The 14,079-nt window shown below is 43.3% G+C and overlaps 1 protein-coding gene across 12 annotated transcripts in view; it reads left to right on the top strand.

Moving 5' to 3' along the window:
* Nucleotides 1–14,079, top strand: part of NIN (ninein) — a 99,372-nt gene that overhangs the window by 17,634 nt on the left and 67,659 nt on the right. For 7 of the 12 annotated variants that reach the window (XM_060619801.3, XM_078448256.2, XM_060619797.3 and 4 more), the window contains 2 exons: nucleotides 2,075–2,156; nucleotides 12,447–12,536. In XM_060619801.3, the coding sequence (XP_060475784.3) occupies nucleotides 2,075–2,156; nucleotides 12,447–12,536 (172 nt within the window). The remainder of the gene's footprint in view (nucleotides 1–2,074; nucleotides 2,157–12,446; nucleotides 12,537–14,079) is intronic. The other 5 variants (XM_078448258.2, XM_078448257.2, XM_078448263.2 and 2 more) reach the window with 1 other exon arrangement.

Genomic DNA, 14,079 nt, shown 5'->3' with positions numbered 1-14,079 from the left:
CTGCCACTTGGCTGTCACGGTCACTTTCAGGGCCAGTTGCTTTGCTTGAAAATGTAGCCATTTCTCTGTAAAGCAGGGGAAACAGTCACCCCATATAGCTATTAGAGTATTAACTACCACTTACCTAGCAGTTGATAAGTTACCCTGGAAGTTCTAGACCCCTTATGTAACTCTCATTTTGATTTCCTAATGCCTCTGTGAGGGAGGTGTTACTATAAATAACATAAAAGGCATGCAATGCTTTTCACACAATGGCTGCCTGGACCCCCTGTGACATTTCCTGAGAACATGCACTCCAGGCAGCAAGATCTCTGTCACTCTTGTTCACTGCTCTGTCAGCAGGGCTTAGGACATTGCCTGGCCCATAGCAGCTGCTCAATAAATATTTGCTGAATGAGTCCTAAACTTTAGTTGTTAGAGATCCCCATTTTTCTACATGAACAAACTAAAGCTCAGAGAGGTATAGTAATTTAGCCAGCTCACAGCAGGCAGTAAGTGGCTGAGGCAGGGTCAGAACCTGGACCCAGCTGGCTCCAGCACAGAGCCTGTACCCCTAACCCTCCTCCTGCCCCCCGCCCCCCTGTGAGGAAGGAATGGTTCCAGTAGGAAGTAGTAAATGCCTGGCCAATGTCCATGGGCAGGAGAGCCCTTGGGTCTGTGTGGTTTTGAACTGGCTGCTTGGGAAGATGGCCTTGCCCCTGGGAACGGGACCCAGGATGCCACAGTGCCTGAAGCCCGTACTCTGACTTTGGGACAGCAGCAGGACCTGGCCCTTTCTCCTCCTGCAGGCTCTGCAGTGATTTGTCTGCTGTGAACCCTAATTAGTATCGCTTACATTTCTGCAGTGTCTTCACCTTTTCATTGATTGCACAGCCCTGGCTCTCTAGCAGATGTCCTGCCTCCCTTGGCGGATTTCTGCTCTGGCTCCATAGGGTATACTGATTTTTAGTGTATACCATCTAAAGGGAGATGATTTTGGAAAGTAATTTGGAGTGATCAAAATGGTTGTGGTAGAAAAATCACACCTACTGTGGGACAATATGGTAACTTGCATAGATAAGACATAGGATTTTTTTCCTCCATTGTTTAGATAACTAATGAGGTTTGCTACTTTTCCCAGTATAATTCGCCAAGTGGTTTTTATCTGTCACTCATATTTAAACTTCTAGACAACGTTTTGTAACGGTGTCCAAAGAGACCCTTAGCGGCACAAATTACAAATTTACCAACTTTGAATTTATGTATAGGCTTCTGTGTTAATAGGTGCCACATCATCGAACTAGAATTACCGTGAGAAGGAATACCATCTTTCCCTTCTACCCCACGGTGAGGTCACATAAATTTAAATTATGGAAGAATACACTTGGCCATCAAGAAAACTGTTTTACCCCTTTAACCAAAGTATTTCCCCAATTCTAACTGAATATTTACTTAAATAAAACTCATGTTCTTTCATCCTTCTATCAAGGTAATTGTATTTTTAAGAATTCAAGACAAAGCTTCCCAAGGTTCTTTTATTCTTTGTGTTTGCTATTGATTTCTATTTGTTTATGGAGTCACAGGGGCCTTGGGAGATAAATATTATATACCTGCCTCAGGCAAGACTGTATTCAAGTCACCCTCAGATGATAGCTCACCCTCTTCTAGAATGTCTTCAGGGATGAAAGCACCTTTGGGGCATTGTTACAATGGATCATTTACTTGGGAAGTTTTTCCTAATGTCTAACCTATCATCTTTCTGTTGTGGTCTTGTTCAGAAAAATAAAAGGAGTTGAGTTCAAAACGTATCTTTTTCTGAGTGTATAAAGAGGGTTTTGCTATCTAGCTTTCCCCCTCGGGGTTGAATAAATATTGATGTTGATGTTAGGGTTTACGACACGGGGGTGTCAGAAATGATCAGCCCACTTTTCCCTTCAGTGCTTCAGAGAAATGAAGAAAAGAGAACAAAAGCTGTTTGTGACTCACTTCAAGGCTGTCAGGATGCTAACAAACGGTTCTGGTACCTTGAAGATGGATTTGCGTCCTTAAGGCTGTGGAAACTCTTTTGAACTCATTTTTAATTGTTTATTTTTAGGTGCATTTTGACCAATTTAAAGAAGCATTAATACTTATCTTGTCTAGAACTCTGTCAAATGAAGAACACTTTCAAGAATCAGGTAAGGGCACTCACTAACTTTTCTTCTCTACACTCCCCTTTAAAAATTGCCCAGGGAAGAATTTGGGGACTTTGAAGCATGTCTATGAAAGATTTGGGGCATCTGCCTCTTGCAGATTGAGTTATTTTGAGTGACTTGTCTTCTGATATTATCCTAAAAGCCTTGCAGCTGTTGAACACTGAAATGAGGCTTCCCTACCACAACAGTGTATTATGGAAGAAATAATTGGATTGTTCCTAGGCAATATGTCACATGGCGTGGCAATAACTCATTCCTAGAATGGGCAGAGTGAAGCCGAATGGTTCTACCTTCATCCTTATTTCCTGTGTCCGTGGAAGGATCTGAATTGGGGGAGAATTTTGCCTGAAAAAAGAAGAGTGTCTAATTTAGAGATAATTTTACTTAGTAGGTGGATAACCTTTTGCTACAGACATTATCGTATATTATAATTGATAATATATATCTCAAGTGATAGTTTTGAGGACCACGTTTTCATTTTTCTGTTTTCAGTGTCTAGTAGAAGGCTTCACACATAGTAAGTATTGAATGAATGTTGAAAAATAAAGAACTTACTATTACACTTCACTTAGTTTTTTAAAAAGCACTGTAGATTATAAGACATCATTTTATGTATATCTGAAAAGAAAAAGTTTTTACCAGTTAAAATAGCAAAATGCCATTGATTGTAAGACATATCCTACTGTCATAGTGTTCAAATCTAGGGTGTGTGTGTGTGCGTGCCTGCCTGCCTGCCTGCCTGCCTGTCAGTCTGTTTGTTTTGGGTCGGTGAAATATGGTAAATATTTAAAGGAAAGTCTAAGCAGTGCTGATATTTGTATTATGGTACAGTCCAGTTTTATCAAATATTGGTTGTCAGGCTAGAAGTAGGGGTTGCTGTAAATAAGCATGAGGGGATTTTTGGGGTGATGAAATTGTCTCACATCTTGATTATGGTGGTGGTTACAGATTTTATGAGTTTTTCCAACCCACAGAATTGTGCACTAAAAGGAAATTTACTCTATGTGAATTACACCTAGATTTTTAAAAACCTGATTTTAAAAAAGATAACATAGAAATATAGTCCAGTTTTTGAGACTGAGGAAAAATCATTAACATCTTGTCACTACAAGGAGTCATTCAATGTGACCTATTTAGATAAAGCACAGATGGGAACTCATTTCTTATCTTCACTGGTGATCTAGTTCTCCATCATACCTTCTGGAATGCTCAAGATTTGTGTCATATCTGTGACCATTATGTTTAGCAGTGTTTTGGGTTCTGGATCGAACATCCCCTTTCTGCGTATAGTACCACCCGAAGGAAGGTTATCGTCAACTCTGCGGCTTGCCAGAGCTCTCTAGAAGCCTACAGTGAGCCTGTGGGGGAGGTTATTGCCTTCTGGAGATTTTCCAGACTACTAATAGAATTTCAGTAGATGACCACTGCTGGAACATGGGCTTTTGTTCTTACGAGGTCTCACATTTTATTGGTATTTTTATTTATTTGAGGTTGTTGGTCATTTTTTTTTTTTAACATTTATTTATTTTTTGAGAGACATAGAGACACAGAGCACAAATTGGGGAGGGGCAGAGAGAGAAGGAGACACAGAATCCAAAGCAGGCTCCAGGCTCCGAGCTGTCAGCACAGAGCCCGACGCGGGGCTTGAACTCACAAACCGTGAGATCATGACCTGCGCCAAAGTCGGATGCCCAACCGACTGAGCCACCCAGGCGCCCCATGAGGTTGTCTGTCATCTTGATAACAATAGCGCAAGATCTTGGGACCCAGAATAGAGCTTTGGTGACATCTCCACATTTTAGTTAGTAAGAGCCTCCGTAACATAAACTCGGTAACATAAAGTTTGTGGTTCTTCTGGGTGCTGGTCATGTGCTTTTATGTCGGTTTGGAATGGGCAACTCTGACACTAGTCCGCATGACCTCTTGGCTGCCCTTTCTTCAAAACCTGCATGGTCACCTGCCAGAAGATTGTCATAATAAATGCACAGACTTACGGTGACCCCAGATGTGAAGGGTACCGCCTAGAGTTGTTCGGTGCTGGGATCTAAATAATAGGATGAGGAGGCGGACAAAGGCTGGCCTAGTTTGCCAGTAGCTGGGAAGTAATGTTGATGAAGCTAGCTCCAGACGCTGGTTTCAGAGTTATGTGTGTGCCCCGCTGCCGTGCAGGTCAAGACCATAATTTGGACGGGTCTTGCAGGACAGCACCCAGAAGGGATCTCGATGGTTTTGCTGTGTGCCACATGCTTCGGGTAGGCTGTAGCAAACCCTCGTTACAAAGCTGTCCCAGATCGGTGTGATGGAGTGGCAGAGTACTTATCGATAGCAATGTATCCAGCATTTACGGGACCTCCCTAATGTTTGGCCTGGTGGGATAAAATCTAGGATTGAGCCAGCGCCTTAAAGGGCATTTTATCTCAGAGGAGGCAGTGAGTCAGCCCTTCCTCCCACATTCCCTGCTTTGTTCCTGACATCTCTGCTTTTTCTGTCTTTTGCCCGTCTCTCTCTCTCTCTCCGGCCTTTCCAGTTGTTCTCGGGGATCATACAGTTCTTTGCCCTGAAACGTGTTCCCACCCACTCTAAAATGCGATTCAACCCCCACAGGCAGACTGGCTTGGCTGGTGAGAGAGAAAGAAGGTTCCGGACTCAAATGCAGTATCAAGAGGCCGTCTCAGTTCACCCCCACCTTCCCCTTTATGAAAATAACTATCACCTAAATCATAGACTGTATGATTGTAGGGCTGGAGAAAACACTGACAGCTTATCGTGAGCACCTGGAGGCCCAAAGAGGCACATTGCTTAACTGAAGTCTCACAGATGGTGGCCCAGGAGGATGCTGAGGGGCTCACCAAGGGACTCCCCCAATCTAGGAAGCATGTTAACCCCCAGTTGGGTGAGCTGGGGGTAAACCCAGTCCTCAGTCAGTGCAGTATGGCCAAAAAGATTCTGACAAGTGGCCAGAGTCAGCAAGAAGGGGAGGAAAAAAAAACAAGTTTCACCTGATCATTAGTGACAGAAATGCCTGTGTCTGCAGCATTATTTGGCTTTTCAGTACTTGTACATTTGTTACGATAAGGGCCAGACCTGTGCTATTTTTGTTTTGTCTTTTGAAATCGATGGACCAACTAGACTTTGAGAGAAAAGATTACTCTTAAACTGTGGAAGGTGACCGAAAGAATAGGGCCACAGTGCACAGCCTTTGAAACAGAATGGGTCATGAGTGGAAATTTTATAATACCTAAGATTTTATAAGTTATACCAGATGCTGTACCAGACTATCCCATAGAAAATCCAGCTTGATATGGCGGAAAGGCCCCTGAGCCAGCAATGATAAAATACTGGCTCTGCTTTTCTAATTGGTTGGCTTTATATGTCACAACCTTTGGGGTCTTTGGTCACCTCATGTGGGAAAGAAGTTGTACTGGAAAATACTTAAACTCCGTTCAGCTCCAAGATGGAGTCGTGTTGTCTCTGAATATCTAAATGACATCTAAATTTATGGAAAAGGCTAGCTTTGCTTTTCTGTCAGATTTTACCTAACATAAATCGACATTACAAGGTTCTGCTTGCTAAGGGCAAATGCCCAGTGGATTTCATACCTTCATATTCCTCTAATAAAAGGCAGTTATATATAAATAAAAACGAAGCTATGTTAGAATTTGAGGGGAGATGGAATTAAGTCATTATTTCCATAGACTTGAGATCTGCCATTTATAACGTCTCTGAGGTACAGTTTCTTTTTTTTAAAAATTAGCGTGATTTTTCAAATTAAATGATTTGTAGCATCTTTTTCCTCTGATAATTTATGATTCTAAGACTCTTAGGAAAAAGCTTTTTTTTCCCCCTAAGTACACCACCACCACCACAGTGAAAACTGCTGCTATTCAGATAAGGACAGAAAAATGGATTGGGGATATAGGGAATTGTTTGTAAATTCCTAACTGATTAACATCACCAGTGACATAATCCCTTCCTATCTACATGTACAATTTAATTTTTAAATTATTTTCCTGGAATAAGAGAGGGGCAAAAACCTAATTATTAGTTACTTATTCAATTTGCTGTGGCTTTGGATTATAGGATTTTTATGATGGAAATGCTGGCACAGGCTCTAAGCTATACGGCATCGGCATACTGTCTGGATCTGCTCTCCGGAGATTTTGTCCTTGTTGGATGCATCGTGCATTAGATTTCTGTTCAGTGGAAGATGTTAGCATCATACAGGAAGCCCTTTCTTTCCCTGATAGGGTTAGAGTAAAAATCTTCCCTTTGTTTACTGGCAAGGGAAAACTCGAATCTGGAAAAGCCAAATCGTTAAGAAAATAAGACTATGCGTGGTTATGGGGCAGGTGATTTTTTTTAAAATAAAATTCTTAATTCCAGGAGCTGCCCTAATGTCATTATTTTTCTTACACTTTGAAGAAGCTATGGATATAATAAACAGATAACTTTTCATTCACTGAGCAAGTGTGCACTGAAGCAGGCCTTCTGGCCAGGCCCCGGGCTAGACCCTAATTTGCAGCGATTAAAGATATGTGTTTGCAACTGTCTTTAGAGACCTTGGGCCCTGCACTGATGTCTGGCTGAGGGCCCTGCTTTTAGGAGATATAGGCACCAGTGGCCCACCCATTGTGCTTGGTTGTCCTTTCTCTGGTTGTTACAAAATACTCAAATAACTAAGGATTTAGTTCCCTGTTTCCCTGGTGTCTGTGAGATGCTAACGCTGAGGACCAGAAAATTTTTCCAAAAGTTAAAAGCAAAATAAAACCACTACCATCACCACCATCAAGAAAGGAGTGGAGTCATTTCATAAGTTAAGAGAGAATTGGAAACACTCAGGCCCACTGGTGGTCATGCAAAATGATAAGATCTTATTGGAATCATATCAAACAATGAATGGGCACCAAAAGCTGTAAAAATGCCTTTGGCTAATGAATGCAGCTCTCAGATTTTTATGCTGTGGAAATATTTCTGTATGTGCACAAAGATGTGTCTATAAGGATAGTCATTTAGAGTAGTGGGAAAAAATAAAGTAGTGGAAAAATATATATCAAGCATAAATATTTGATAAGGTATAGTTAGACAAATCGTGTTGTATCTGTAATCACAGAACAAATAGCAATTCATGTGTGCTATAGAACACTTGTGATGATTTTATGAAGAGTATTTATGATGATTTTGCATGTGCTTTGTTTTTACTAAGGGTAAGAAGGCATTCTTTAAAAAAATACATGTGTTGGGGCACCTGGGTGGCTCAGTCGGTTAAGCGTCCAACTTCGGCTCAGGTCTTAATCTCACGGTTTGTGGGTTTGAGCCCTGTGTTGGGCTCTGTGCTGACAGCTCAGAACCTAGAGCCTGCTTCAGATTCTGTTTTCCTCTCTCTCTGCCCCTTCCCCACTTGTGCACGCTCTTTCTCTCTCTCTCAAAAAGAAATAAAAATTAAAAAAATTTTTCTTTAATTAAAAAAAGCATGTGTTGTGCAAAAACCAAAATACTCACGTGAACAAAACAGTTTACTAAGGAGTTGTACCAATGTTTTAAGTTTATTTCCACTCCAGAGTCCGAGAAGATTTCCAAAGCAGGGACATGAAAATGATACGAAGTATAGCAAATTGGTGTGTCCCTCTCATCTCAATCAGCCCATTGATAAAGGGGAAGGAGGTGACAAGGAAGAGAAAGTTAGAGCAAGAATGAAATGGAGGTGGTTCCACTTTCTGAGATGACGGATTCGATAACATCATTATGCTTGTGCCACTAATCTTACCCAATACAAAAAAAATGAGGTCGGAAAAGTTTGCTGCGGGTTTGGGGGCTGCACTGGTCCTGCCCACCGGCCCCCCCAGCCACTGCTGGCTCACAGATGTCTGGGTGGGGGGACCCACTGGGGTGTGTCTTCATCCAGGGCAGGAGCCACCTGACAAAAGAGTGACCTTGTCCCACCTAGCCCCTGTTTTCTCTTCCTCCAGATAAGTAGACTAAGCCTTCATGACATTAAGTACTCCTCATCTTTTTAACAACTGAGGGTTTGAGTCCAAGTCTGTTTGAATCAAAGCCCAGGCTCTTTCCATGAAGCTCTTGTGCCCTGGGAAACATTACAGTCCAGCTGGGTAGGTGATTCTAACACGTAAAATGCTTTTAGAAAAATTTGACCATGACCATTATTAAGTCAGGAGCTATCGACAGTACAGGTTGTGCTAAATTCGTAGAAGCAAAGGTTCCGTGAAGGTTGTGCCAAGCAGTTACTTGATAGAGATAAGTTTTGAGTTGAACCTGGAACAAAGGGGAGGATTCACTTAAGTGAAATGTGAATCTCTGCCTTCTTCCCCAGAATGGCTCCAGATGCATGCATGACCTTCCAATGGGGATCAGCAGGCTGACATCTCTAGGAGAAGCCTAAGGAAACAATCCTGTCATCATTATCAACTCAAAGAGTTTTTCCTGTTGATCTTGAACTGCTTTAGGGCTGAACAGACCATCTAGTCAGACCACTTAGTCCCGGGGGTTGCCAGCCACACCCATCCACCATTCCTGGGCACCCTTGTGGGGTGCAGACCTTAGCCTCAGAGCTTTCCTCCCAGGCAAGGTTAATCAGAGCCATTCCATTAGCTTTGTGTCCTGAAGTGCCTGTGTTCCAGCAAGAAACTTCCACTCAGATTGGTAAGAATTGACTGGAGACTGCTCCTAAAATTCGGTCACTGCATTCACTGAACGCCTAGATGAATGTATGCATCTTGTGTGGGGACTGCAGAGGGAGGGGTAGCTGGGAGCATCGTGCGAGTGGCCAGTGAGCAGCTGCCCCAGAAAGGGCTGTGTATGCACAGAAGTGTGGGGTGGTGACCCTGCTTGCTGATGACCTCCCACAGAGGCAGGGAGCACCTTGGGAGGCAGGAGGAATGGCAGATAATGTTTAAGGGCTTTCCTGATGTCTTTATGTTGTTCATTCTCTCTTGGATTCTCTTCTCCCCTTCCCTCCTTGGGACATCCCCCGTTTCACCCCTGTCTTCTTTCCACCACTCCAGCTCACCTCTGTCCTCCTCCTTGGACCCCCACTATACTTTGCTTCTACGTCTCAGTTCCCTCCCCCATCTGTTCCTACTGCTGCCCCTCTCTGTCTCTCCATAGGCCCCTAGATCCCTGCCCATCTTGTCCCACCCCCTCTCCCTTTCCCCATCTGCACATACTTCTGTCCCTCCCTCTACCTCTCCCTTTTTCTCTCCCCCTCTCCTTCTCTTGGCCTTGGTCTCCCCTTTAATTCTCTCTCTGCCCTTTTCTCTTACTTAGTATCAAGTATGGGGTCATACTCTGTGCAGTCTGCATGTAATGGTGTTCACAGGAGGCAAGGAAGTGGGGAGCTGCCTGACTGCCCTTTCCCAGGGAAGCTTCTTGGGAGTGCTTGTCCTGAGATTTGCACATGCTTCATTTTTGACTCCTTATTTTTAAATGAGTTTCAGGAATCCGTGAGCTCAGCAGAACTGTAATACGGAGGGCCTCAGACTGGCGTTACTCTGTGCTGAGGGCCTTTGACTTTGGAAGGTGCCGGTGTCTGTGGGAACGATTGTCCAGCCTAACAGAATGGGGCAGGAGGGGAAGTAGAAAGCAAGGGTGTTTTCAAGCAATTTTAAAATAAGAATATCAGCACCAAAAAGGCAGAGCTCTCTTCTTCATCCTGTAAGTATCCTCGGTCAGTTTTGGGAACAGGGAAGTTTAAATCAAAAAGCGATCAAATATCCATCTTATCCCTCAACAGGTACAACATGATACTTTGCCCACGGCAGGTGTTCAATAATTAGAAGCTATAAGAATCTACCTGATATTGGAGTGTGTCTTTGCAACTCTCCTGTAACTTCTCGGTGTAAGTGCCGAGGAAGGCGCTCCATCCCAGGTCCCAAGCTTGTGTTTTTGTAAAGAAAGCATTGATGGAATACATGGTGTTTAGGCTTTCCTGTCACCCCTTCCGCTTCCTCTTGGGCCCTCATTGTTTTGCCCTTTGGCTCCTGGGGAGAGCTGAGCCTTCCAAGTGGAGACCTACATCAGGAAGGCTGCAGTCAGTCTGAAGACCACAGGAAAGGGTGCTCTGTACTCCTCAGCTGGAGTTGAGGCAGGGAGGGAGTGGAGAGAGGGGAGAATGGGTGAGTGTCAGAGGTTTACCCTGCCTCCAGCTGGCTTATCCCCTGGGTGGTCCTTCCCACTGACACTGTATTTCAATTTTCCTTTTATTATAAGTGCAAGCCCTTCTGGTCACAAGTCGTACATGTATGTGTACAGTGATTCACCCTGATTCTGGAAGGTGGACATTATCACAGGTCTGGAGTGTCTCTTCTTGGGACAGATGAGATCTGGAGTAAAGAATGTGATATCTGACCATCCAGTTGTTGTTTGATTTCTAAGACTGGAAGGAACAGTATTTCTTTTGTCTTTTGAACTCCCATTGAGATTCCCCTTCCCACCCCATCTGCTCTGTAGAGACTGTCAGTTGCTTCCATATTCCTCTAGCAGTGTTTAGGGGATTGAATCAAGATTTCTCTGTTGTCCCCTACTCATAACTATGTGTTTGGTTTATGGAATAAAACCTGAGTCATCTAAACTAAGTCAGGTAGGACTGCTTCAAAGCCACTTTACTATGACTGGTGAGTTTCATAATAAATTCTCTGAGGATGGGGTCCAAGGCACCTCTAGGCAGGCTCAGCTTGTCCTCTTTCCTTGAAAGCCTATTTTTATTTTTGTCAAATAGGAGAAATAGAAAACTGAAAGAAGCAAAAATGACTCCGAAGCTTGGCATCTGGGTAAAATCATAAATGTTCAAAGAAAGAAAACACTGCAAGTTTGGCAGTCCTTTATATATTGTTTGTATCACTGGCATTTCCTAGCCCTCCTTGGAGCACGTGATTGGAGCAGTCACTTACACTTATGTTAAAGAAAGCTATATGATGTAAGCAATTTCATTTCTGTTTTTAAGTTTATTTATTTATTTTGAGAGAGAGAATATGCAAGAGGGGGAGGGCAGAGAGAGAGGGGGGTGGAGGGAACCCCAAGCAGGCACTGTCCTGCCTGGGCAGAGCATGATGGGGGGGGGGGGGGGGCTCCATCTCAGGAACCCTGAGATCATGACCTGAGCCGAAACCAAGAGTCGGGAGCTTAACTGACTGAGACACCCAGACGCCCCATATTATCTGGCATAACTAAAATTGTTCTACAGTGAAACCCTGACATGTGTTAAGTTACATCTGGATGTGTTCGTAAAATGCATCAACTTTGCCCCAGGGCTGCAGTTTTCTAAGTCTCTGTTCGGCGTAAGGATGGGGTTGGACATTCTTTAATTATGGGGTGTAAGAGTGTCTTAAAATCCATTTGGTGGACTGTTGCTGTGGCCTTTTAAAGGCCTGGTTGAGTTGATAAGGAAAATCATAGTTTTCAAATGTTTAACACAGTAATGACTGTTGACCATGAATGTTCTCTCTGGACCTCCTTACTTTTGCTGTCTTTCTTCACTTCTTATCATGTAAGTACAATGATGCTTATGCTCTAAGGAGAGGAATATGTGAGTGTGTAAGTCAAAGGAGTCACTGTAATTGGTTCAGTTAGTCTAATTCTTTATTGGTCACATAGAAGGTTTGGGAAATGCAGTGTGAGGTAACATTAACACTCCATTTTTCCTTTGTGCTAATCTCTTTATTCCAAAGAAGAGAGTATACTTGACTAGATTTCGCTAGAAATTGACTTTGTGATATATTTACATTCTGCTAAAGATACTAAAAGCTTGTTCACAATTATAATAAAATATAAATAGAAAACTTTAAAAACTCTTGGCAATGCAAAAATAAGTAAAATAAACCCAAATCTCCCAGGGTCCCTAATGGCCCACAATCCACTAGTTCTCTTCCTTATTCATATCCCTGCAGGGCATGGGATATTTAGTGGTACATAACTGGGAGACCATCTCATCCACAGGCGGGTTTTGGAGTCAATTACAGTAGGTTTTTTAAGATGGCTGCTTCGTCCCTTTACTCTTTTCCTCCGTAAAAGTGCAGCGCGCAGTGAGAGCTCCTTTGCCATTTCCATCCCCAGACCACGACTGTTCTCACACTGGGAACATGTCATGTTCCGTTTTCTGACGTTGTCAGTTTTTCTTTTAATCTTTTCCAACCCCACCCCCACCCCCATCCCCATCCCCATCCCCATCGTCACTAACGGTGTACCTTGTTGTCTGCCAGTAAAACTTAAGAATGTGTAATAAATTAAGGATGGTTCTACATTGCCTCTTTATCTGACTAGCATCTGTGGGTGTCAGCTGCCAACAAGTAGCTCGGGTGTCTGGGCCGCTCCTGAATACTCACAGGCTGACACACTCTCTCCTGATGAAAGGTACCTTCAAATGTGCATGTGATTTTCAATCTAAATTGTGTATGCTTAAACTCTTCCTGTAAGAGAATCGCTCCACCAAATACAATGACTTGGCTGGGACTTTTTAAAAGCTGGATATAAATATCACTAGAAATTATAGAGCAAGCATAAATACTTCACTCTGAGCTGTGCTGAGCATTTTCAGAATGCTTCGGACCACATCTGTGAAATCTGAGCGTATATCAGAGGAAGGGCATGGGGGTGCGGGGAAGGGCAGAGTTAGTCACACAGGATCGCCGGCCTTCCCAGGGAGGCTACGAAGTAATGGCTTAACCCCTCATGTGGTTTCAGTGGTGGTAAAGGAAGGGTTTTGTTCTTTCAGTTCTTATCTAATTGACCACCCTGGTTTTGATGATGTGTGTACATAACCTCATCCGAAAATCTCCATGTGTGAGTTGAGACACATCTTGTTAAGACTGTCGTGTTCAAATAGAATACACGTTATGTTCTCAGAGAGACACCGTGCTTTCGCGGATGATAAGAACTGAAATCAACACCTTGCTGATCTTTTGTATTTTAATAGAATATTTTATGCTCCTAATTCTGTGCAAGGTGCTAAAAAATCTCTGTATCTAAGATGACACGTGCATTGAGTGAAGTATTTATTCTATTGCTTTAAAGCCATCCGTTGTAGAGAAAGGTTAGTGTGGGGCGGTGGCGGTGGTGGGGGTGGCGGTGATGGTGATGGCGGTGGCGGCGATGGCGGTGGTGGTGATGGCGGTGGCGGCATTGGTGGTCGTGAACATGGTGAAACATTGAACCTGAGACATGTTACATCAAAATGCTGAGGTCCTTCTTTAAGGTCAAGAAATAACCCTCCTGTGAGGCGCATTCCATTTTGTTTTGTACAACACCAAACTCATGAAGAGATTAAAAACAAAATGTACCATTTTTCTGTATACAGTTTTGCCTTTACTATTTTATTCTACAGCTTTTAATTTTATAATGCGATCTTGATGCCAGGTTTCATGTAAGCGATGGGCTGTCATTCATTTATTAGGATCCACTGTGTCAGTTTCTTTGTTCTGTCATCCCGCTTGTCTGATGGATCAGAAGGTGGGATGGTTAACAAAGGAGTCACTGAGGTACAGGAGGGGTGCGTGAATACTAACAGTGCTGATATGGTGTTCGCTTTATCATTATTTCCCAAGACTTCCTCTAGCGTGTCTCTTTGTCAGTATGATCTCCCCCTCTCCCTTTCCCCCTCCCTGCACGACACCAGCTTAATAAACAGAAGGACAAATATGACTCCTTGCTTTATCCTGATCTTAATTCTGTACTTCTAAAGTCAGACGCTTCTGCTGCCATTGCATCTCTCCCGTTGTATGCAGAGATGCGCTCTGGCTGCTGTCAGTCATTCAGAATTAGAAGCTGTGCTCTGCGTCTGACCTGGCGCCTCATATACGCCCACATCCCCGCACAACTGGCAAACAGTGGTGGTTTATTTTGGGGGCTAGTATAAGAGGCTGTGTCTGACAGCTGTGAGTGTCAGCTAAGGGCTGAG

This window comes from Panthera onca, chromosome B3 (assembly GCF_046562875.1).
Source record: "Panthera onca isolate mPanOnc1 chromosome B3, mPanOnc1 haplotype 2, whole genome shotgun sequence".
Taxonomy (NCBI): Eukaryota; Metazoa; Chordata; class Mammalia; order Carnivora; family Felidae; genus Panthera; species Panthera onca.
This window is presented reverse-complemented; position numbering and strand designations above follow the sequence as displayed.